Source organism: Parambassis ranga, chromosome 6 (genome assembly GCF_900634625.1).
Source record: "Parambassis ranga chromosome 6, fParRan2.1, whole genome shotgun sequence".
NCBI lineage: Eukaryota > Metazoa > Chordata > Actinopteri > Ambassidae > Parambassis > Parambassis ranga.
Genome location: NC_041027.1, coordinates 3,051,843 through 3,078,500, shown reverse-complemented (window position 1 = coordinate 3,078,500; position 26,658 = coordinate 3,051,843). Strand labels below are relative to the sequence as shown.

The following is a 26,658-nucleotide window of genomic DNA, read 5'->3' as shown; positions in this document are numbered from 1 at the left end:
GTTCAACTGTCCTCTAAAAAATTTGCTTTTTATTGTTAAACTGATATGTATCAAAAAGCTTTGCAGCAACCCAATTACGATTAATACTGTTAGAGCATGGAGGATTATACAGCGTATGGAAGGCAGGTCAGATATTGGAATGATATCTTGTTTGAAATACAGAAAGTTCTGAAAAAAAAAGCTTGATCTCGACCCGGTTTCCCTTCTTCTAGGTCTTCCAAATGGTCGTGTTACTGATATGTATCAGAAAAAAATATATAATGTTTTGACATTTTGTGCCAGGAAAAATATTCTTAAGCACTGGATCACAGATAAGGCCCCCTCAGTGTTGGGATGGCAACCCAAACCTCCATACCTGAGTGTTCTGAGCCAAACGATGTTTCAATGCAGATGAGGTGTGTGAGGTGGAAACCATTTCTGGACTATATTAACGTAAATGTTTCTGCTATACTGATGAGAGCATTTGTATATAAAAAAAGGGTTATTTTGTTTAACTTCTTTTTGTTTAGCTCCCACTGTGTTTCACTCTAGGTTGCATATTGTACCTGCTACATTTCCCAGCTTGTTGTTGTTGTATTTGTTGTGTGGTCGTGTTGCTTTGTCTGGTCTTGTCTTTGTATGTTTGTTTATGAAGAAAATTAATAAACATATTTTAAAAAAAAATGTGTTAGCACTTGACACCAGCTTGTTTTAGTGCAAAGCTAAGAAACCCTGGCTCTGCAAATGCACATGCTAATAACTCGTTTTTACCTCCATTCTCTAAATTAATGCTTTTTTCTTTTTTTCTTAAGTCAAATCCAAACATGTGAGTCCATAAGTGAGTGTCTGAGGATCATGTCAGAGGAATAACCTGCTTGCTCAGGCAGATTCTGTATATAGGCAACACGGGGATCAAATGTTTCCGCTCTCCAGTTTCCTCTTATGGTTTTCTGTTTGCTCCATTAATCTGAATCAATCGAGAAACAGAGCTATGGATGGCAGGTATGATACATTATTGATGGCCTGTTCATGAGAGACCTCATGAGACAACATGCATTCCACTCAAACAGAAATCCAATGTGCTGAATGAAGATGATTATAATGCAAATATGTAATTGTTGATGAAGTTTGAGAGTTGGTGTAAAAGACCATCAGGGTCACACAGAAAGTTCGATGATGATGGCGATAAATACTTCATGTTTTTTCACTTCTTTTCTTTTTCTTTCTTCTCACGTCTGTTATTATTCTGCTTGTGCCTGACATGGCTCCCCCGCTCGCTACTCTTCACTTCTTACTCTGTGTGCTGTGGAGGGAATTAATTAGTGCTGTGCTTTGAGCTCAGGGTGGGAGCAAGCGATGCAGAGGGATCTGCGGATGCAGAGAGGGATTTGATGAGAATGTATGGACGTGGATGCGTGTGTGTGTCCTTTCAGGGGAGAATGCACATTAACGCACGCTACCATTTAGTTGACTCTAAATGCTTGGGTCAAACACCCACAGACGTGATCACACATTGACCTTAATGGGATAGTTCAGCTTTTTGGAAAAGCTGGATTTGCTGAGTTAAATGAGAAGAATCCTGCAGCTCTCACATTTAATGTACATCAGGTTATGGTCATCTCAGTTCTTAGGTTTACAGACATGTTTGAGTTTCCTTGTCTGTTCTTTACAGCATCCACCTTCCTATCCTTCCGTCACCGTGGAGGATTTTAGTGCTACAGTCGAGACTCCAGGTGCTTAGGGTCCAAATAAGTAATGTGCATACAACACTGCCAAGCCTCTAAAACAGGCTCCAAATGTCCTTTTTCATCTTCTTTTCTCTATGTAGTAATTTTACACAACACAGACAAACTGGTTCCAGTAGAAATAACAATATCATTGCACTATGATGGTGTTGGTGCCGCTGGCTTTCCTGATGACTCACTTTTTATCTGTGTTGCGTCTGTAGACAATGTAGGCGTCTAACACTATTAAGTCAAAATGCTAGAAGTGTTAACGACAGGTTGTTTGGTAACAAGGAAATTGGTTTCATTTTTGTGCATTGTGTTATTGCAAATGAGAGGGGGTGGGGGGCAGCAGTAGAGGGACAGACTGATAAGACTGTCATTGTTGTCACACTGAGGCAAACTGCAGGCCAGCTAATCCATTTCAGACTGAAACATCAAATGAGTGAGAAGTAACAAGCTGCTGTGTGTGATCAGTCTCATACTAACCAGCCTCTAGCATATGCTTCACTGTTGGCCACTGCAGGGTATAGTGATGGAAGGATTCAATAAACAAAAACCTGCTGTTGGAACATTTTCACTCCTTCTCTGTTCCCCTATGTCATAAAGACTGATTGTCCATGTGCCTCAGGTGGTTAAACACATCACAACATCCTCTCACCCCCTCAAAAAACCCAGGGGCAGTTAGGTTTAAAAAAAATATGACTGCTCGACCTGCGTCATAATGTGCTGACATGTTTAGAGGGGATGGGGAGGGAATGTTAATGCATGAACATTTGACACCATATGTGCAGAGTGAAAAAAGAACAGCCTAATGGAAACCAAAAGCATTCAGCTGTAGAGACAATGAACAGGAAGTCCAGCCATTGCTTATAATTTAGGAGAAAAAACATTTGCTTTCCTCAAGTAGATTTCTGCTGGACAAGATTGATTTATATTGATTGCGTGTCTGATTGATCTTTTGCATGTAATGCCTGTGAAAAGAGAAGAAGGAATTAGTCCTTGGAAACTGTTTGGAGGTGATTGGATCAATTATCTGTTTATCTCTGTCAAACATGGTCTGACTTCAGCCAATGGAATTGCTTCTTGCTGTCATCGTTCCTCATTGGTCCAAACATTTGGTCCAACACATTTTAATGCTGAATTTCCAGCCTGTTATTGTGTTTACCTGGTTTATACTGTAGATTATGTAATGACTTTTGAGTAACCAGGTTACTTCAGCATTAGACAGACACATTATCTTATTTCCCTCAGGAATCAGGTTACTTGAGTGCATGGAAGCACACGCCACATGTGTCTGTCTCTGTTGGCATCATTATGTTATTCTGCGATTTGGTCCCACAGCATTCAAAATGTTGGTCACTTGTGGTCGAACAAAAATATAAATCCCACATTTGTGCACAGCCTCTTGGGGCTGGTTCCAAAAGCAAATCAATCCCCAAGTGGCAGGCGATCATGAGCCGCTTGCCCACCCTCCTCAGTACCACTCACACTGTTTCTTTGCCAAGATCTGCTTTGCTTGATTTTAAAGGGTCATTGAAGAAAACCCGAAGAACAATAGTCCAGAAAGAAAGCCACATCATCTGCATAGTTATGTATGTAGCAGTTTTATGACTTACAAGTAACCTTCTAAAGACCTCACTGTTCACAACAGCAAGTTGTCACAACAAAAGTAAATTTAGAGTTAAGACATGACAATTAGCTACTAATTTTACTTCCAACTGATCCCTTCCTCGAGAAGCATTGCATTGATTTTTTTTATGTGTAAATCCATAATTTCTTAGAATAAATTTCTGACTTTCACAATTTCTTCTGTCATTGAAAATTTGAATGCTTTTTGAATGTGTGTGTGCCTGTGTATCTAATGTTGGCTGCCCTGGATAAACACACAAAAGAATCATATGTGCAGAAATGTTAAGTAAGAGCTGTGATGTGCAGAGTTGTGAAACCAACTTAATGCAAGCCAGTCCACTCTGGAGAATCAATACCTAGTCAATTAACATAATGCTGATGAATAGGTGGCCACAGCTGATTACCTGGATAGATTAGGTTCTTCTTCTTCTCGCCAGCGATATTATCACTCTATCAAGAGCTCTATTTTGATCCTAAAGCACGATACTGTGTATTTTGTTACCTGTAATAAGATAGAGGAGAAAAGCATACCTAAGTGAGAACTTGAGAGTGTAATGAGAGACAGCAAGGATTGTGTTTCCAGCCATCTGGCTTCTGTTTCATTCGTCTCTCTGTAGAAGGGAAACTTTCAGGATCAAATCAGGGCAGTGGTGAGGAAAAACACTGCTGCTAATCTTTGACCCCAACACTGTGATAGAACACACCTCATCTGCATTGAAACATCGTTTGGCTCAGAACACTCAGGTATGGAGGTTTGGGCTGCTATAAATATACTCAATATTCATGTGATTTCCTATGATCTAAAAAATCTGTCAGTAATGTTGCAAAGTATTAAGCCTAATTTAAACTTCTGTGTTGAATTATTGGTGTACCCTTGCTCTTGGTCACCACTGAAGTGCCGGAAGCTAAACAATCAAAGGGAGACTTTCATGAAGCCCATCCCTACCATGCCCTACCATGTCAATTTTTAGCTGAGAAATCTCTCCAAGATGTGGGCATTAGTCTTAGCCAAGTACAGGAGCATCTGTTTTGGATGATGGCAGCTAATAGCTGAGACACAAATTGAATGTGGAGTGTTGTTTCAAATATACTTGGAACAGTTTCTTCAAGTGGTCTGACCTTTGAGGATTTTAATCACTTTAAATGAAGGTGGAAAGTACCTTTATTCAAAGGCTTATAGCTAGGTGCACCAGGAGTGAATCTGAGGGGGAACAACTTTCAAAAGCTTGAAGTGAGGCTGCCTCTCCGAGCAGCTTCATCAGTTTTAACTGTTTGGTAGTGAAACAGGCTTTTATGTGTTGGAGGACCTCAGTGGGTGGAGGTGTGAGGGACTCACATGACTAGAGCTCATAAATGTCCCATGACCTACATGTGTTCTTTGATCAAAGAACACAGGTAGGTCATGTGAGTCCCCCACAGAGGATTGCCTCACTTCAACCTTTTGAATGAAAAGGACCTGGATGACTGAGAATCTTCATCAACAAGGGGAACAACCTACAAAGCATTTAAAGAAAGCTTTTGAAATTGCCTGTCAACAGTGTTTGTGTAATTACTCTCATTGCCTGAAGGGGGAGACAGATGTTACACACTATAATAATAATAATAATAATAATTGAAACCTTTATTGCCCAAGGACACACAACAGTGACTAGGGAGGAGTTGGGATTGAACCACCAACCTTCCGGTTACAGACAACCCTGCTATACCACTGCGCCACTGCTGCCCAGTGCTTTAAGCTTTAAGTAAAGTTTTAAGGTAGCTGAGTATTTGCTTATTATTCAACTTTAAACTCCTTTATACTTGTATGTAGAATTTGAGTATACATATAATTCACTGATATACTGGAGTTTCTGCTCCTCTACAAAAAAATAAACTCAATAAATTTCAATATTAAACCAGTGGTTTCCAACAGTTCTGAGAGTTCCACCACCCTGCAGTTTTTTCCATCTAAACTTCTAAACACTATGCACCATATTCAGGAGAAAATGGACAAAAGTCCAAATTGTTAGAACTAGGATGAAAAGAGGAAATTTAAATTAAGAGACATGGACATACTGCGGAGACTGAGACAGCAGCTAGCTTTCACCTGGTAACCCGCTGTATAGGATTCCCTTTTATGCTGTGAGGGGTTTTGAAATCAGTGGGGAGCCTTGTTGATAAGCTGTGAACCTGCTATGAATATAAATGACTTAACTCTGAGCAGAGTATACAATAGAGGCTCATTTTGACTGATTCAGCCCACTGGAGGGTGTGCAGGTTTGAATATTCTGACATTAGCAATACCAATTTCTATTCAGTAAATCAGCCATCAATCATCATTATTAAGACTGCGGTTACTAATAATCTCTGTATTTATGGTAATGTTGCACCCTGGTCCAGCTTTGTTCAGTTTAGACTCTGCAAACCTAGGAGTCTATTTAGTGCACACTGTTGGAGAGAGTGCTGTGGGTCAATATAGCTCCAAGCTGTTTTCATGAGTTTACATTAGAACACATGTGCTTAATAAAGTGCTATGGAGACACAAGGTAATTGAACAAGTATTAAAATATATATATTAAAGTATGTAAATTTTGATGCTGAGTGACTCAATTATTTAGGATCATATGAACCCTGATCTTGGTGTGAAAGCTCCTGTCTTCTCCTCTTTCTGCTCTTCCTTGTTCATCCCTTCAGCATTTCTTTTTTGTCCCTGTCAGCTCCCCTCTACTCACACCGTCTGCTGAGAGGGCAATTAACCTGATCAAAACTTGCTAGCTGTGACATCAAACAAATTTCAGCAGGGGAATGTGTGTGTGTGTGTGTGGGGGGGGGGGGGGGGTCAGATTCACAGACTGGGTAATCAAAAGGGGAGAACAGAAAAAAAAAATAGGAATCAGAAGTTACACAGAATCACAGAGTGTGGGACCTTTAGGTGGTCATCAGCATGCAAGTGTGCGTTCAAACGTTTTTTAAATAGCTGAGTGACTCATTGCTTCTCTCCTGCACGCACCTCATACCGCTGCTCATCAGACCCCAGCACGCCGGCTGCTGCGATCTCATCTCAACCCTCTTGCCTGTGAGGGATTAAACTCTTAATCTGCCAGGCTGAGGTTTGCTATTAGTACCGACAGGGCTGCAGCTATCTTTTGTGTTTTCTGATGCATGTGTCTGTGCTGGCTCCTGCTGTATTGCATTGTGAAGTGGAGGGTGGCCAGCTGCAGGTTTGGGTGTTTGAGATTAATAAAAAAAAAACAATGACGCAGGGAAGGAGAGAGAATGCACATAAATAAGTTAGCTGCTTTAATGTTGGAGGGTGTCCCTGTCTGCCACCTGTGCCAAATCCAAACTGAAACAACTCCAAGTGAGTGTGTGTGTGTGTGATACAGCGTAAAGAAATGACAGAGAATTAAAATGGTATATTACATTACTGTCACTGTGAGGCTTCCAATCAATTTGATGTGACTTAAACATTGTCTTCACTACGAGAACAAAAAAAGTCTGATTTAGATTTAATAGCTCAGCATGTGTGATCATCCTCATGTTACATATGATAACCAGCCCTCCTGCACTGCAGGTTAATGAATAATGATGGAGGGATTCACTAAGATGGATATCTCTTTCTCAGCATGTGCATACACTCACACACACACACACACAGACCACCACCTGCCTACCTCCTCAGTTTCCATCTCTACCCTCGCTAATGTGTTTTCTGCGCCGTAAAGGCCTGGACATAGTGTTTGCTTGTTTTAGCAGTTCCCTCAGGCGCATGCTACCTAATGAGCTGCTTCTCAAGGACAAAGTGGGTGTGTGTGTGTGTGTGTGTGTGTGTGTGTGTGTGTGTGCGTGTGTGTGTGTGTGAGGCCGGCCATGCAGACAATTCTGCTAGCACAATAATGTTTTATTCTTTGAACTTGTGCAAATGTGAGTCTGCATTCGTGCAGAGGTGAGTTGAGCTGGAGCAGTCAGGCTTTTCAAAGTCAGCACTGAGGTCTACTTACTCATGACGCATGCAGACTAAAAGTTTGGCCAGCTGTTCAGTGTCACTGAGATTTATCAGTGCCCTTCCTACCACTGCAGGACAGGAGCTCTTGTATCTGTAGTTAGCTCTTATTTCTGTGTTATATCCAATCCACAAGGATTACAGGACAATAGTATTTTAATATCTTCCAGTGATGAGAAAATGTGTTTAATTATAAGTACTTCTATATACTTTGAAATAAAATGTAGGACAAATGTGTGGACAAATAGCTGCCACAAAATGTGTATTTATATTTTATTCTTACTGAACAAAATGCAGTTCCCAGACATAATGTTTCCAGATTTGCAAACTTTCAGTTTAGACATTAAGTTTATATATTACTGTATATATTCTTTTATAATTAAATATTTGGGAATATTTTTTTTACAGTGCTGAGATTTCACTATTTTGCCTACAGATTTAGAAGTGGAAGTAATTGCCCTCTGTTGCGGTGAGGAGCGTATAGAAAGAATTTAAGATAGAGTCTCCTAAGTGTCCTTGAATTTCATGTTTTCTAAAAGGGGGAGATACACGCCAAGCGGACTCTCACTCCGCCTACCGTTCTGTTAAAATACATCCTTTCTCTAAAGGCACTCATACCACAGGACTGGTCTCGCTCACTGTGCCTGCCGTCACCTTTACGCAAACTTGAACTTGGATACGAAGTCTCCTCTGTTGCGCACCACAGCTCGGACTCCCTCCCCCTTTCCTGCCCTCCTCCTCCTCTTCCTGCAGCACCACTAGGTAACGGGACACTTTCAGCGTACCAAACATTCACCCCGCTTCTCACCTCTGGTCTGTTCAGACTGCCTACGCGCCTTGCACCGGGTTGGAGGATGCGGATACCGGGTAGTTATCCATGTTTTAATGACATGTGGCGGGCTGAGAATGGTCGTTGACACCCCGGTGTTCCGTTGAATGATCGGAGGGAGAGCGAGGCGACAGGGGGGGATTTTACTCAGCGCTGGGTCTGCCGTCGGAAGATGAGTGTGCGGGGCTCGGGACGGTAAGCTGTTCTCCATAAGTTATATCTGTGTCTGCGGGGCTGTGACTGCAGGTTGGGCTGAAGTTGAACTGCAATACTTAAAATTCAGAATGCTGATGTGTTTCCATCCCGCCAGCAATGCACCGCACAGATGGATGTTTGTCTTCATTTAACTCATCCAAAAATAGTTTTCGAGTTCACTGTTAGGGATGCAAAATGCCCTTTAAAATACCTTTAACGCGTCCTATCATTTGTTTCCTTCCCCACAAAATGATCTAAACAGTAGTTAGTCTTAGTTATATAATCCTGATTAAACGCCCAATTTAAAGCAGTTTAATTAAAGGCAAAAACATTTTCAGCGTGATGGTTTGTTTGTGTGTTAGTTAAGAGCAAGACAGTAGGTACATTAGCAACTTGATCAATACCAGCTCCTGATAAATCCATGCAGTGTTAACTGTGACCATAGATGTATATCTATAATCGTATTTTGTCCTGATTTCAGCACTACTGCTGCATGCAAAATACTCATAGAAAATGCATAAAAAGCCTTAATGAAGAAAAAGCATTTTCTTAGTGTTTAATATATGGGTCTTTCATACATGGTGTTTTCTTTGTCATTTATGTCCAGGGGAGACACCATGTAGGCTGCTGGACAATTAGCTCACCAAACAGCCACTTCCACAGGAAACACTAAAATCGATTAATATGTACTTCATCACACTCTCCTCTCCCTGTGAGGTGGAAATGAAATACCAGCATTGTGACAGAAGTGATTTATTGGTTCAGGATCTTATCCTCTTGGATCTGAATTAGTGACGCATGTTGGTGCCATCCAATGCTTCAAACTGTCCGCTCCATCCACTCACACATTCAATAAGCCTGTGGCTACTGTAGTGGGACACCAAGCAGGATAATGTCAATACTGTTGATCATATTAATACTTGAGAAGTCCAAGTCTGACAGACCAGCATCTCCTGCAAGACTGTGGAACTGCATTAGTGTTACAGGATGCCACGCTGTGCTAACCGAGTCACAGTGACAGATGAGTGTTGCATTTGTAAAGGGAACCTGTACACACATGCATTTTTGTTTTTTGGTTTTGTTTTTTTTTTTTTGGGGGGGGGGGGGGTTAAAAAGGTGTAGAGGTTACATGTGAGCAATCTATTAAAGACTTTTTTCACACCAAAAGCTGCCATGAAAGTAGAGGGCAGGCACTCAAGTCAGCTTTATTGCCACATACAACAGGCTACAGAACAGCATATTAAATACCATCTGTTGCAACCAGGGCACTATTGTTTCATTTTTTTACTTGGATATACTCTGAAAATATTCTGATTTTTATAGCAACTATGAGGGCATTTTATTACATGTCTGAGAATATTAATGGTGATGGGAATCATCACCAAGAAAAATGGTGGTGAAGCTTGTCATTAATGGGAGAGCATACCTTTTATACAAGAGACAATATTCACTCCATTGAGAAACGAAGCTTGTGTAGAAGTCTCGAAAACTGCAGTTGGACAGAGGCAGAGGATCTACTGCTGATTGGTTGAAAGCTTAGTTGAGTAGGAAAGGACTGCAAAAACTCCAAAAATGTTCCTGTCTGTGCACCAAAGTTTAGTGTCTGAGAATTTGTTGTTGCATTAATACAATATTTTTGCAGGAGGCAGCTGTAAATGTCACATAACATGATACCAGGGCTTATCTTTGAGAACAAACCATAACTAAGCAATCGATACACAGGGAACCACTCTGGGCAACTGTAGCAACTTCCTTTTGCCAATAAGTTTCAGGACAGTCCTGTTGCCAAGAAAAACATTTTGGACCCTGTGATTCTGTTTCTGTGGCTGGGATGGCTGCCCATTTACACCAGCCAATAACTGAGTGTGAATAATGCCACGCAACCTGAATGTTCTTTTCTCCTCCTCGGATTTTGAACCAGACTTGTATTAGCAGAATGTGGGTTGTATGTGTAAAAGAACAATGTCTCTCCGTGGAATCTAGGGCTGCTCTTCAAACCGCTAATCATGCATCCATATTTTTCCTTGTACAGGGCAGGTGCAGCAAGTGGAGTCACTGTGCATTCTGGTAGTTGAAGTTTTGTCCGATTTTTCTGGTCATGCAGTACTACTTTATAAACAGTGGAACTTCCTTTTTTCTCAGCCATAGTAAACTAAACCAGACAGATGGTTGATTTTAACTTCTCTTCAGGTCCTGCACTGACCACAGTGACCATTTATAGCAGCAGAGCAAACGTGTCTCGGTGAAAGGGAGTGACAGACAAGGGAACACACAGCACAGCAGTTTTATTTAAATGTGTCTCTTTCCTTTTATTTGCCTGTCCATGCTGTGCATTGTGGCACCTGCGTTTAATCTGTCAGTCGCTGCCCCATTCTGACCTTTTTCTGTGTGTTTTTCTCTCTCAGTGCCTGCATGATGCTGCCACATGTCTAGGCCCTCCATAATCCTGTTGCAGCGACACAGAGGATCCCCCTCAGTCCCTGGACACCTCAGCGCTACACATTTGGCTCATTGACTCATCCGGCTCATCCTCTGCAGCTATCAGCCACTGATCAATCCTAACCCTCTCTCTCTGTCCAGGCCTTCCTTTTCTAGACTTCAGCTTCAGACATAGGATTACCTGCTGATCTGATGCTGAAACCTGATGCATGAACTGGGTCTATTGTGGACCTCTGACGCCAATGTCAAAACATACCCATAATCAAATGTGACAGCAGTTTTCTGACAACCTGCCTTCCTCTTCCTTTCTCGGCTTTCTCTTGGATATCAAAGCCATATCATCTGTTGCTGAGAGCGGACTTTTGATACCAAAAAAAACAGTTACAGACACACTTTGTTTTGGTTACTTTTTCTTGGCTATAGCAGGAAAACCTCTCTCCTAGGACTGAGAAGTTCAGGAGGGTGCTCTCTGCAGACTCTTTTTGGCTTTGTTACCTGCTGTGAGCTGCCCAGTCTGGAGCAGCGTGCTTTCCAAATGCTGCCATGCCCATCATCAGCAATGCCAATCATGACTTCAGCAACCTGTCTGTTAGCGATGACAGCAGTCTTGACCGCATCTTCACTGAGATCCCCGAGACTGAGACTATCAAGGTATGAAAAAAAAATGTTGTTGTAAAATTAGCCAAGTTCAGTGCACTTTCTTCATTTTTATTGTCACTCCCCAGGGTGTGTACTACCAGAGGGCTCAGTTCATCCGCCGGCCAGAGGACTTGGTGTCCATTGACCATGCCTTGTTGGCGCTGATCAATGTTGGAGGAAACCGCTACACCTTGCCTTGGAGCACCCTGGAGCAGTTCCCCCTTACACGACTCGGCCGCCTCTGTGGTTGTCGGTCACTTGAGGACATCGCCAGTGTCTGCGATGATTACGATGAAGCCCGCAAGGAGTTCTTCTTCGATCGCTCACCATCTGCCTTTAGGGTCATCCTAAACTTCCTGGCTGCAGGGAAACTCCGCCTCCTGCGAGAGATGTGTGTCCTCTCCTTGCATGATGAGCTGACCTACTGGGGCGTGGAGATGGCGTACATGGAGCGCTGCTGTAAGAGGAAGATGTACACACGCATCGAGGAGGTGCACGAGCAGGAGCGGCGTGAGGAGGAGCGCAGGCAGAGAAACGCCATGCAGCGGGTGCCAGTGGAGGAAACTCAGTATCGAAAAGTGATGAACTGGCTGAGAGATATGGTGGAGAATCCCCAATCTGGCGTACCAGGGAAGATCTTTGCCTGCTTTTCGGTGATTATGGTTGCGGTGACAGTCATCAGTTTGTGTATCAGCACCATGCCTGACCTGAGAGAGGAGGAGGACAGGGTGAGTGAGCCAAAGAGTGTGTTGACCTGATGTGAATATAGATATCAGCAGCAGAGGTCTCTGAATTTAAGTAACAATAAATAATTCATTATAATACTATTAATCCAAGTTTTATAGAAAGATTCCTCGGGCAGCTCTGTCTGTCGGGATGTTTATCTTCAATGGCTTGAGTAATAATAACTGCCTCTTCTGACAGCCTCTTCCATGACCATGAAGTAACAGAGCTGCTCATAACAGCAAACTGGATTCTTATTTAGTTATCTCCAACATTATAATCACTTTATGATGCTGCCTACACACAACCCCAAGAGCCACATTAACAGCTTGTTAACTTCAACAACACTGCTAAGGCCTGAGCATGACCTAAGCAAGTTTTAGGGCTAGCAAACTAACTGCATTTTATTCTCCCTGCTGTGGTCAAATCTGCTGGATAAAGTCGGGTGAACAGGGTGGAGGGTTCACTTCTTTTGCAGGTACAGTAGATAAGGTTTTCCTTCAGACTTGGTGTCTTGGTCTGCCACACTACTTAACTTGTTTGCCACGCTGTTGCCACACTATAGGTGTTTCCCTAAGTTCAAGGAAGGAGCTTTTTTTGGCAGCATTTGCATGCACATGTTTTCTAAATACTTAGAAGGTATCTTGACAGGCTTCTAAAAGATCCCATCCTTCCAAGAAAGTGTCCTTGACTTTAAGAAACAGAAAATGTATGCTAGCTACTGTCTGTTTTATAGTAGGTGACCTGCATTACAGTCAATTACCATTGCTAATCAATCATTCATCATCAGCAGCAGCACTTATGTATTGCAACGCTCCTACAAACAGGAGGGACAGTTTGAGTGAAAAAAACAGGTATCAGACATCATTGTAATTCTGCAAAAAGGCCAAGCTCCAAAATATAAAACTCCCTGTTGTCACACCATCTTAAATATCCCTGTGGGCTGCTGCTGTGTGTCCTGTCATCTGTGTCTACCCATAGCAGTATGGCATAATGAAGCTGGAGCTGCTCACTGAGGCCTGTCCAGTATCTGAATAATAAAAGTGACACATTGTATGTTACAAAGATGAATCAGAAGACACACTTACAGCTGTGCAATTGTGCACACAAAAGCTCTGCACACACATGCACAGTTGGTCCCTGTACATAACATACAATAGTAATGAACTCATCCACTGTAACCGATATGCCTCTCTGAATTATGCACACATTTACTCTCTACTCTATAGCTGTGTCTGCAGCATATTCACCAAACTGTTTTCTGCTACTAACAGAAGAGGGTTACCCTAACATATGGATGAGCATGTAGTATATATGTAGGCTCTAATTGTGTGTACAGACAGGTTCCTGTTAGAAAACTCCAGTGCACCATTTCAGCAGAGGCTTTCTTGAAAAGTCATTAGCAACAGCTTCCCTGCATTGGTTTTGGTATGAGCAGTCACAAAGGATGCAGTGCAGGATGGTGTGATGCTGGAGAATTTAGTGAGGCGGAGGAGAGAAGCGGTCTCAGAATGCTTGATGAGTTGTAAAGGCTGAAAGGAGGTTTTTCAGAGTCCTGTCAGCAGGACTCCAGTAGTCAGTGACAGTCATAGGAACACAGATGGAAGAGCTCTGGCGTGGGATTGGACAGACTCCCTGCATCTGATTGAGTGGGTGCTGTAAACCTGTAGGATTGAGTGATGCTTTTGATATGGACCATATAGAACACATGATAGGCCAAACTTGTTAGCATTAGCCTAGAAGGAGAAAACATGGTGGAGTCAGACTCTGCTGTAGATTTATTTACTGTGCAATGATGCTAGTGACAGGGTTTATAACAAATAGTCAGATATACAACTGGATCCACAAGCTAGCAGGCGTTTAGGGAGCAGAAGCAGAGCATTACAAAGATTTTGTATTATCTAATGTAACAGCAATGCTACTTTTAAAGGTATGTTTAATGTTTCCTGGTTGCAGTGATACTGAACTCCATTAGGCCAATGAACATCTCAGGGACTCACTTTCTCCAAACTCTACACAATCTCACATTACCACACTGTATAAAAGTGGTTCAAGTGTTGTTGTGAACCCTGAATATGATGTGTCTGACAGCTCGCAGCCTTGTGTGGACATTTAGGTGTGTTCATCCAAGCATCTCTTTGCATGTATGTGCTCATTCTTGGAAAGAGCGCAGCAGCTCCATCCACAAGTAAACAAACCCATCTGCTGCTTTTATGTTTCTCTCTCTGCATGCTCCAGAGTTTCTAACTATTCTCCTGTGCTCCAGCTACTGAACTCCATCAGCGGTGTCCAGCTAGCAAGCCCAGACAGGAGCAGCAGGATTCCTGTCATCTTTAATTCACATGGCTCTGCCGTTTGTCTCTCTGCTCTGCCTTGTGCTGGACCAGTCCAAAATTCGCTCATCCACTCATCATTCAGACTGCCTCTCTGCCTGCCTGCTGCAGACTCAAAGCAGAGACAGAGTAGGAAAAGATGGAGAAATAGGTGGATAAATAGAAGAGGATGGAGGGAATGAGAGATGGAGAGAAAGAATATGATTCAGAGAGAGAATTAAATAGGGTGAATGGATGAGAACAAGAGATACACCCCACGTCCTTTGTGTCACATGCCTCTGCTTGTCCTCAGCTGATCCCGTCTATCAAACAGTATATCACCGTAAGCTAAAGACTTTGGGAGGGGTCTTTATCTTAAAGCTCAGCTTCAAGCCCACTGATAATAACCACTCTTTCATCCCTGCATCCCCTGCTGTGACTGTGTGTCCCTGCTCCATATAAGGGCTCTGCTCTTTATGCAAAATCCCTCCATGTAATTCTGGAGCCACTACACTTTCTTCAGGCCGTTGCAATGCGTAGACTGAAAAACACTGACACAGTCTCTGGCCTTAGTTCTGCTTTACAGTGTTTATTAGCTCTGTCCATGATATGTGATGTACCAAAAGCAAAACAATGGAAAAAGTCAGTCACCTTTTTTGCTAACTTGGAACTCAAATATAAAGAGAGTTTTATGTTATTTAAACTCAGCTCAACTCAGTTCCACAGAATTTTGCAGCAGCTACCACAGATGCTCTCACATCTTGAGTGTATTAGGACATCATTTGTATTTTTTTCTCAATAGTTCTCAAGATAAACATATGCTCTACCTGATGCTGATAAGTACATTTTTTTGCTTTTGCTTTGCCAGATTCTCATACTGATCATAGCGGTAATCTTTCTGTAGCGGAAGCATATATGTTTTATTTACCCTTTTTTAATCTGTTCATGTGATAATTTCCCCTTGTGAATACAGTCCTAACCCCACTCTGACCTCAGTAATCTTCTTGACTCCAATCTCTGGCAGCAGAGTTTGAATTGAAAAGAACAGGGTGTACATATATGCTGTTTTTTTCTGTCTGGAAAGCACACACTGATAACCTGCCTGAGTTTACATATTGTTGTTATTCAAATGCTCAACATCCAACGAAAACATCAGTTTCTTGCTGATATTTTTGAAACTCATCAAACTTTTTTTTTGATTAATTGCAAAGTGTTGTAATCTCTGCAAGTGTTGCTTGGTTCCGTGTGTATGTGTGTGTAATATTCTTGCTGGGCGTATATTTTCAGACAGCCTCATCAGATTTGCTCTCTTTTTCCTAATTCAGTCATATTTTGGCCTGAGGAGTAATTGAAATGGCCGTTTAATTTCCTTAATGCCATAAATTGAGGTGGGATTTGCTGTTCAATAATTATGTCCCAGGGCATCAATCACAAGCAGAGAGAGGGACAGAGAGGGACAGAGAGGCACAGACTGCGTGACTTAAGCATCAGACTGTGAGTTTTCTCATTGACTACTCACTTGCACTCAAGCTGAGACTTGTCAATAATGGTATTGAACCACAGAACCTGCCTGGGCTCGGTGATTACAAAGAGGGCAGACAATTTCTTATTCTATTAAGAGATAAAAACGTTGGAGACAATATGTCGTGTGAGATCCAGAGAATGATAAGATAATTGCGATGTATTAAGAGGGGTGGGATGAGTCGGGTCGAGGGGGGGGGGTGTGAAGACTAATCCATCAATCTCACTGTCTGCCCCAAGCAGCTGTTTAAAGTTTAAAGACTGTCTTGAGACAAAGTGATATAACCTGGCTGAAGGGGACAGAGCACACACATCACATTCACTGGACCAGCCTTAATATTCATATGAGTTTGTTATCTTATTTATATTTACTGTCCGGATTACACCAAGCATGACCCAACAGAACCTACTGTAAATGTAGCCTCATATACCACTTGAACTTGAAGACAGCAGAGATAGTTTATGACTGCTGCACATTTGCTGCAAAGGCTGAAGAGGATTTATAGAGATGAATCCCTTTATACTGTGAGAGCAGTCTACACGGTGCAATGCAAATGCTAATGTCATTCCGATAACATCAGTTGATTTAATAGTCTGTGATCACTTGCATTCATGTTATGTTCAGAGCTGCAGTCCTGCTGTTTGCTTTAGCATTACCTACCTGGTTGCCCACAGATGAATAACTGGGAATGACCACATTAGCTCACCTTAACACCTAAGTTGGACCCAGTGAGACAGAGGAGGGCTAATCAAAAGCTTACAGTCTACACTACAACAAACAAAACACTTTATACTTTTACCTTATATTGGTAAAATATGATTTGTTAAATTTATACATCAGAAAATGCACAATTTGGTGTAATTCTGTATAGTATAAGCTATACTAAAAATATATAATTTGACAGTTTAATATTATTATTAATATTATAAATACAGGAGCCTTTCTATGACCAGCCAATATCATGTCTTCTGCTGTCAGACTAAAAACTGTTTCTTATCTGTTATGTCCAACTCTTTTGAAAATCCTTTGGAAAAGGATGAAAGCACTGGCTGTGATAATATCTCACAAGAATTTTTTGGTTATTGGCGTACAGCTCCTGTTTCTGAACTGTGCAGAATTCCATTATGTGAATCAACAAAGCAATTTTTTTTGACCGTCTCTGAGGGGGAGTAATGATTTTGGTATCCAACATTTTGACGGTCTGGATTTGGAAGCATGAATGAATTTCCCCTGCAGCCCAGAACAGCAGAGCCGACAGTGGATAAAAAATATGTCTGTGTTAGCATAATTCAACTGAAGGCCTTCACAATATATAATTTTATTGAAGATAATTTACTCTCACACTTGAGATGTGAGGCGCATACTGTAATAGGACATGCAACGACCTAACAAAAAAGGATTTGTGTATGTATGTGTGTGTGTGTGTATACACTTTTCTCGCTCGTCGGCCAAATCCTGAAGACAAAGCATCATCCATCATGAGGCCTGTTTGAGAGAAAATTAAAAGTGCTTTCTCTCTGTGCCAAGTTTTTCCTCCTCATAATTCCAGGCTTCATTAATGAACATGAAGGGAGCATAGGTGTCAGTGTCTGTAAACTTTGTTGCCTCAGTGGGGTGGGACTGAGGCTGGCGGTCAGTCAGGGTGACTATAAGTCAAGGAAAGTGAGTTAGAGTATGAAGAGCAGGGTGGATAATACTTTAACATCCACCTATACTCACAGAGTCACAATGACTTTGCTGCTGATAACTTTGCCAGAGGTGAGACGAGTGTGTGTGCTAAAACAAGGCGACACTTTGAGCTAACAGAGATAAAATCTCTTTCAATCATAAACACCCTCAAACCCAGAAAAGATCTGCAAGTATGTGTCAGACTGAACTGCTAATTACCAAACTCCATTACAATACAAACAAACAAATGGAGAAAGTTTTGCATTTTCTGAGTGTCTGTGGGCATCGACGTGCTCTGACCGTATCAGTGCAGAGCAGATTCCATGCCTATTACGGCCTATCTGCTTATGAGCTGTATCCCCTGCGTCTGATGTGCTGCGTGGCTGCCAAGTGGGATTATTGAGAGAACAGCAAAGTATGAGGTGTTTATCCTGTCCATGCCAGCATGGGATTGCACAGTTCAGACAGCACAATACAGTGGAGCGGTGCCACTAACCAGAAATGGATAGTTTTAAAGTTGTTCATTTAAATTCACTTTTTCATTTTTGTGATTCAGTTTCAAGGTTTACTCTCATGACTGCAAATAGAAAGTCTTAGTATTTCTTTGGAAACTTTGGTTATTTATGTCACCATGAAATCACCATGAAACCGATGCACTTGGGTGAATGGATCCATCTGTAAATCATTACTGTTTACTTGGTCTTGAAATGCTAAAAAAAGCACTAAAAAATGCACTGAAATGGAGGCAACAGAGCTGCTCCTGCTCAGTATGCTGTATCTATTGAGACTGTGTGCAGCAGATGTACGGTGGCCCTGAGAGGTCAACCCAACTGCAACTTGAGAAAACACAAGACAGCTAAGAAAAATATATGCCTGAGAACACACTAGTGTTTTGTCTTCTTTTCATATTGTCTTTGCGACCATGCAGGTGGGATAGCACTGAAAGACAACTCTGTGGTTTGAAACAGAATAAATTACAGTAAGAACAGAGTCATCAATGAAATTAATATATTTAAAGGATCTGTCAATGGGATTCATTGACATCTAGTAGTGGGGTAGTAGGTTGCAACCGGACAAGTACCTCATTCCTTCTTTTCCGAACATGCAGCTTGTTGTATTGTAAAGTACTTTAGAAACAACATTGGTTCCTGTACAAACATATAACACCCTGGGGCTCATTTAAAGCTAGTAAAAACTTAATTACAAGTCTTATATAAACATAATTAATAACCCTAAATTACATTTCTACAGAATAACTGTCCACACTGGTCCTGAAAACTAGACTTCATGATCCCATTATCAAGTTTTATAGGTTTCATAATGAGGTCTCTTGAACAATATTTTTGTCTGGGACACAACTGAGGGTTTTCTGTGTAATGACATAACATGTACTCTGACTAGCAGTAAAATGTAAACCCCGACACAGTGGGTATGATTTAAAGGTTGGGGTTAAAGCCTGGTCACATAAAAAAGTAGCACAGCAGAGCTTTGGGATGTAGAGGCTTAGTTGACTGCACTCATTTAACTACTGCAGCTGGGGAGCAAACATGCTAGTTAGCACATGCATACTACTGTCTAAGTAGACGTTTGTTCACCTCAATCATAAAGATTTTCATTTCTTTGCAAAATAAACCCTTTAAAGGCTGTAGTAACACACAATCTGACAGCTAACACACATCTGTATTTATACACTAGTTTGTGGCGTGGAGCAGCTGGGGAGGCAGGAGGTCATTTAACACTGATTAGCAGGTGCACAGTAGAGTACACAGAGGACATCTGCTGGACAGGTGAGGACCGACACAGGCAGGGGAACCAGGAATAGACAGTAAAACAAGGAATATGGAAAAGGATGGAGAGAGAGAAAAAAACACAGCTGTGACAGTGATACAGAAAACGCACACATGTAAACAGAAACAGCTGCTCCATTTACCGCAGTTATAAACACAGCAGCAGGTGTCCAGCAGTGTGTGTACAGCACATGAGAATCACATTCTGGTCTGAAACAAACCTCATTCCTGTTACAACTCAAGTCAAACACACGATTCACACAGCTGCATTCACACACACTGCACACAAAAAACAAACACACATACTGCTCACTGCAGTAAATGTGTTTTTGCCTTTTTCCCAATAGAATTATCTGATAATAGTGACATATTTAGCATTTTGTATTAGATAAAATGCTCTCATGGGGTTTTGAGAACAAAAGCAGATGTTTCCTTTGCTCATGTGTGTGTGTGTGTGTGTGTGTGAGTGCTTAAGTCTCTTTGTACATTGCTGATATCACTTCAGTTTGATCAGACACCAAACACGAGATGGAAAACTGACATAACAACACTAAACTGCTGAGATGTATATTAAGTGTGTTGTTTGTTTCAGTGTGTGTTGTGGTAGCATTTTTGAAGTTTTCAACATTGCACAACCATTTTTTGATCAAACCGTTCTGGAGGAGAGAGCCTAACAAGCTGGAAAGCGAAACCCTCATTTGTTATTTATGTGTCTCTCACTGGCTTTGTTTGTGTTTGTGTGCAGTTGGACAGATGGAGAATAGAGATGTATGTGGTGTGAAGGGATTCCCGCACTTCAGATGTCACCTCATCTTTCCCTCATCATCTTATGTCCTACATCACTCGGCTACCCACCCTGCTTTCATCTGTACTTCTCTTTTCTCTGTTCTGTCCGTCCGTCCTTCCCTCTTGTCATTTTTCCCCATTAGGGTGTTTGTGCATGAACAAGCAGTTGGTCTTTGTCAGTGATGGGATGCTCAGCAGCCCGTGCAGCTGCCTCATATGGAGATAAAACTGCTCAGCTGTGCTCGTGTCCGTGTCATGGCGCAGAGTGCCATTAGACTCTGTGTGCAGTGTGTAACTCGGCTGTTCACAGCTCTTCTATCACAATATGTACCAAGGATTTCTGTAAATTGATGGGTGCACAATCAGTACACAGCCTGCGCGTACATGTGGCTATCAGGTAACAGGAGAACAACCTATTAGTGGAAGGAGGTGTCACATAATACCAGTGCTTTAATAACCCATGACTAGTGAACACAAGAGTGCTTGGTATTTCAGGTTAAGGCCAGCGGGTGCAGCGTTCAACCACACCTCCTAATGCCGTCTCTCCATGGTCGTCCTTGCTGTCTGTCTCTTCTTTCCTCCTTTCTATTATTCTTCTTTGAAGCTTTAAGCTTGAAAAGGGAGAGCAAGGTCAGCACAGTGGCAGAGAGAGAAAGTGTTCAACGGTGCAAAGTTTTTTCAAGGTTGTAAAGTTGATTGATGGGCGGAATCTTTTCTCCTCGTTTGTTCCCGCTATTACCTGAACTTTCTGATCCAGTGGGATCACAGAATCATCATGGGAGACAGAGATGTCAAAGAGAGAGAGAAGAGTTACAGGGGCATACAAGCTATAGAATAATATTAAAAGTTAAAATGAGTTTTCTTAAGTATGATAGCTCCATTCAGCACACTAGGAATTAGAAAGCATGCGCGCCTCAATTGTTCATGTAAGTTAGTTACATGCAGAAAGAGATTTCCTTATTCCGAGCTGAAGGCAGTGAAACGTTGAGCTTTATGAATAGGAAAAACCCACATTCATAATTCAAGGCTTTAGAAGCTTTATCTTGTCCAACAATAAAGAGACACATTTACACTTCAAAACCACAGTACACAAAGTGACCCTGCTGGTGAAGCCATCAACAGCGGTTTTACTGCTCAGTGACAGGCCACTGGCAGAGGGGAGATGGGAGTCTGTCAGCAAAAATGTAAAACTCAATTGGTATTGGCAAAACAGTAAAATCCAGCCATTAACCATGACATGGCTGGATGATAAGGCTTTTCAAAATTAAGAGGAATTGCATATTAACATAAAGTCTGTTTTTCTTCTTGACTTCAATCTTATGTGCAGTCAAAAAGCTGCACTGATTTCCCTCACCATCTGCCCTGCCATCAGCACAAACACTGACATCAGTGTAACACATGGAGTATTATCATAATTATGCAATGAAAGACAGATGTTTAATCAGAGACGTGACAGAAAATCCTTCAACTGTGCTGCAGAGTCAGCGCCAAGTCAGTGTCAGGTTGGTTGAATTAATGTAAAAAAAAAGAATGTCTCTAGCTGTCCATTTCCCTCTTACACATAGCAGTTACTTTTTAGCACTGTCTGGATTTTGAACTGCAGAGTTCACCCAGCTGAGAGCCTTTATAATACCTGACTAAACAGGTCCACTTTAGGACAGGCCACAGTCTTTTCCTCAGATTTGCAACTGAAAACAGAAACAAATAATAAATGAAACCAGAAAGTTAACTAATCCTAGATAATCAGTAGTGATTTCTTTGTGCACAAACACTCCGCAATACACTGTGTTGAAACATGGAAGACTGTATAGCATTATATAGGATCAGGGTAGAATAATCTATTCAGTTCATATAACTACACATCACAGTAATTCCTGTCCCTGTCCATCTCTGACAGCCTTCAAGAACTTTGTCAGTTGCTGTGCCTTTATTTTACTATTTCTACATGCAGATAAAGAAAATGGACAGTGAAAGGAATATAATATTTTTATGTATCTTTTCAACATTTAGAAAAAAAAAACATAAATATTGAGTGGTTTCATTTCCCTGCACAATGTATGAGCGGTACAATGTTCTTCAGCCTCAGTGCGGTCTTTGTCTTAATTTGACATTGAGATGTTAACACAGGACATAATGTGAACCCCCATGTGAGACAGCTGCAGGGGTGAACAGTGTCTGTGCAGAAATGCGCTGTCACTGACATTAGTTCCACAGAGAGTCGTAGAGAGGAGATAAGGTCAGGGAGAGTTGGTATTGTGGGAGGTTATTGTGTGTGTGAGAGAGAGAAGAGAGAGAGAGACAGAAGGGGCTGTAACAAATGGCCAATCCGGCAGAGGGTGAGAATGGTGTCACAAAGCTCTGATGTGCCTAATATCAGCGCGAGAGTGAGAGAGAGAGAGTGCAGTGAGGAGGGGAATAAATGACAGAAAGTGTAGGTGAGAGACAGAAGAGGGACACTGTGGGGAGAAAGTGTCTTAAAGATTAATACTGCACAGAAATCTCTGCAGAGCTGGACATCAGATAGAAAGAAACACAAGGAATGCAGGTAAGATGGAGGAGGCGTATAGATTGGAAGGTTCATATTTAGTTAAAGATTTATTGAAGTGGTGATTCTCAGGAAGTGAACCTTTAAACAATCGAATATGTCTTTTTCTTTTTGTAAATGTCCTCTGCTGGAAGAACAAATATCCCCCAGTCAGTACTCCAGGCCTCTGGAGAAATCATGGTCTGTTCAGATGGAGACATTATGGTTCCACTTTTCACTGCACCTCTGCTCCACTCCCACATGCACTGATGTAAGATTAATGTACCAAACAAAATGATTCAATGTAGTTTTATTAATATAGAGAGAGGAAAATAAATTTAGACTATGTGTTTATCACTTGGAACTCATTTTCAGTTGGTTTTTGTTCAGGTAACTGCACTAAAACTGCTTGGATGATGTCATAATTTGGGGTTAAATGCATGTTAATAAGCACTACAGTACACATCTGCCTGGATCATTGTTTACCCTTAAATGTTTATCATTATCAGAGTATATGAGGAACTTAAAATGCATTTACAACTGTTCACTTCTGAATGATAATGTAATTATGTGCAGAACCTAAATCTCACTAATGACACATGCCGAAAACAATCATTAATTTTAGAAAGCAATTTGATGCAATTATGATGGTGGAATATCTGACATATTCAGACCTTTTTGTTAAATCATCATTTTAATTAGCCAGAGTCATAGAAGCAGCTTTAGTTCCTTCAGGGACATGTTGTACTTTAACATCAATCTGTTTCTGTCTTCAAAATAGATGTGGCATAAAGAACATACTATAATTACTGTACATGATGAATGTAAAATAAAAAAAAATTAAATAACATATAATGGTCATAAAACAATCTAATGTAAAACAGTGTAGCAGCATTTTAGACAGATTGTTTCATAATCATAGAGTAAAAAATTTTTTCCCTGAAAGCTTTTCGTGCATATATTATATATATTAGCAGACTTCTGCTATTATCATGCCCACCACAAGCTCATGGGGGAAACTGTTCTAAAGTCCAGACCATTGTACACAACAACAATACAAACCACACAGATACACATCAATCTACAGGAATGATGTGGAAGGCTAAGAGGCACAGTGGGATGAGAATCAGTGAAAAAGGCAGGGAGGATGCGAGTGATGAATGAGAGCAGGAGGAGTGGGACATGTGCGTGAGGGATGCGTCATGCATAGAGAGAGACGGTGGAGGTGGAGTTGTGAGTTTCACTTAGACGAACACCAAATGAATGAAAGATTTAATGCAGAAAGAGAGCAGTGTGAGGGGTAAGGTGCAGAATGAAGGATGAGAGGGGAGGGAGTCCAGAGAGGGTGATGGAAGAGGAAACAGAATGAGTGATGAGAAGGTGGAGACAGAAGCAAAAGGAGAAAGGAGAGGGTGGCAGAGGGAGAAAAGAAGGACAAGACAGAAGGAAAATAGATGATACTCTGTGCAGAGAGATGAGGCTGGAGAGTGAACAGTGAGAAAAGTGGAGAAAATGGAAAAAGGCTGAAAAGAAGAAGCAGGGAGATGATGTCTATCTTGATAATGTGGTTATTATGCTCTCATATGAATGCAGTATCATCATAAAAAACAAGTAAAGAATACAAGATCAGTCAAAAATGAGAACTATTGACTACCATTTTCTCCGAATATGGACAGTTAATGCAAAAAATCATAAAACTGCCAACAATAAAGATTATAAAGTTTTGTGTAAATCAGCATATTTGCAGATCCACAGGTAATGTGGCTTCTTACCTCATCAAGTACTGCACAGCAGAGACAACCTTCCAGTTATCTGCAGCCAACAATGCTAGCAGAATAATGGCATTTGTTTATTGTGAAGGGGTCTAATTCAGCTCAAACTGTAAGTTGAAAAGATAATAAAAAATAGTTAACAGCCTACCACATAAAGGTCTTTGTTATTGGGCCTTTCTGCAAGTGTGGCTGTTCAGAAGGGGTACCACTTGAGTAACAGTATATGTTTTTGCAGTCAGTCAGTCATTATGATCTTATTCTTTATTAAGTGGTGACAGTTTCTGCATCGGGGTGTAGCACTTTGAGAGTGTGGTATGAAGGCTAATTTCCCAAAAGGAGAAAAAAGATATAGCTGTGTGATGCCATACTGTCGTTGGAGGGCATGCGAGCCTGATTGCGGTTTGTTACCGCTCCCACAGAGCGTTCTATTAATCTTTGATGTCTTCCCAAATGAAATAATTGATTGATTGTGTCACTGCATTATCTATCAGTGCAGCTGCAGTAGCTTCAGCATACTGAGTGGCTGTAACTCATGATTTATTTATGATTACCAAGGATGATTATCTGACCTCAGGATTTTTGTCTTCTCTCCATCTCCCCATGCCTTTTTCCTCATCTGTCTTGCTCCCTGTCAATCCCTGATCCCCTCGTTCTCAATCTCACTGCCCCCCCCCTCCCCCCGTCTCTCCACAACCCATTGCCTTTTCATTCTACCTCAGGGTGAGTGTTCCTCCAAGTGCTACAATATGTTCATCATAGAGACGGTGTGTGTGGCCTGGTTCTCCCTGGAGTTCATCCTGCGGTTCATTCAGGCACGCAGTAAGCTGGAATTTCTCCGCGGGCCGCTCAACATCATTGATGCAATGGCCATCCTGCCCTACTACGTCTCCCTTGTGGTGAAGGAAGAGGACCCAACCCTGGAGCACGAGAGGCCAGGAGGAGGTAAGGGCTACTTGGACAAGCTGGGCCTGGTGCTGAGGATCCTTCGGGCACTGAGAATTCTCTATGTGATGCGTTTGGCACGCCACTCTCTGGGCCTGCAGACACTGGGGCTCACAGTGCGGCGCAGCACCCGGGAGTTTGGCCTCCTTTTGCTTTTCCTCTGTGTTGCTGTCACCCTCTTCTCCCCACTGGTGCACTTAGCTGAGAGTGAGCTAACGGGCACCCATGACTTCAGCAGCATTCCCGCCTCCTACTGGTGGGCTATTATCTCCATGACAACAGTGGGCTATGGCGACATGGTGCCGAGGTCCATCCCAGGACAGGTTGTAGCACTCAGCAGCATCCTCAGTGGGATCCTCATCATGGCCTTCCCTGCTACCTCCATCTTCCACATGTTCTCACGCTCCTACCAGGAGCTCAAGATGGAGCACGACCGATTGTTCAAAGAGGAGTGCGCAGCTGCTGCGGCTGCTGCCACAGGGGAGCTGTCGGAGGCTGGAGTTGAAAGAGGAAGGGGCGACTCAGCTTCAGCCGGAATGGGATTACGTCTAGACAAGGATAGTGTGCACTCGCTGGAGTCTTTGGCTCTGCTGGGGAAAGGTGGTGAAGCTGCAGGAAATAACAACCACAGCCTTCCAGCTGCAGCTTTCTGAACAGTATTCACACTTAACTGACTAAATCCTAAACTTCCAAGAAGTCACAACTCCATTAATCTCTGTGTTGCGTGAAATGAAAGCCCCAAAGGCCTCACAATCCATGCAGTTCTGAAGGTTTCTACGTTGTGTCGGTTAAAGGGATTCAATAAGAGGCACGTCCTTTGCTCTTCATTGTGCTGATAAGGATTGCACACTGCAGACTGCACAAAAACTCAAAGACAATAAACCCTTTAAACTGGACGGTCCATGTTGTCTGACCACAGGAGCCTCCGCAGCCATGTTAGTAACCAGCTGCTTCTATAAACATGCAATATTCAATCCAAAGTTGCTTTTCCTTCCACTGTGAAAATATTATTAAGCCTGATTGCAACTTTTAAGTTTCATTCTCATTATTTTTAACATGTTGCCTACAGTATGATCTCAAATTGTGTTTAATACTGTGTACTCTACTTCTGCCATCCATTCAAAGAAGTGCTCCTCTCAGTTTATTTTTAAGAAGCTTGAAGCCATGTTCGGAGACAAATATATAAACAAACTAATCCAATGT

General features: G+C 41.8%; 1 protein-coding gene across 1 annotated transcript; it reads left to right on the top strand.

Annotated features, from left to right (window-relative positions):
• Nucleotides 1-8,086: 8,086 nt before the first annotated feature.
• On the top strand, nt 8,087-26,658 carry kcng4a (potassium voltage-gated channel, subfamily G, member 4a). The gene is made up of 4 exons (XM_028408149.1): nt 8,087-8,341; nt 10,747-11,431; nt 11,506-12,147; nt 25,233-26,658. Exons 2-4 carry the CDS (start codon nt 11,324-11,326, stop codon nt 26,106-26,108), a joined length of 1,626 nt encoding a protein of 541 aa, XP_028263950.1. The 5' UTR covers nt 8,087-8,341; nt 10,747-11,323; the 3' UTR covers nt 26,109-26,658.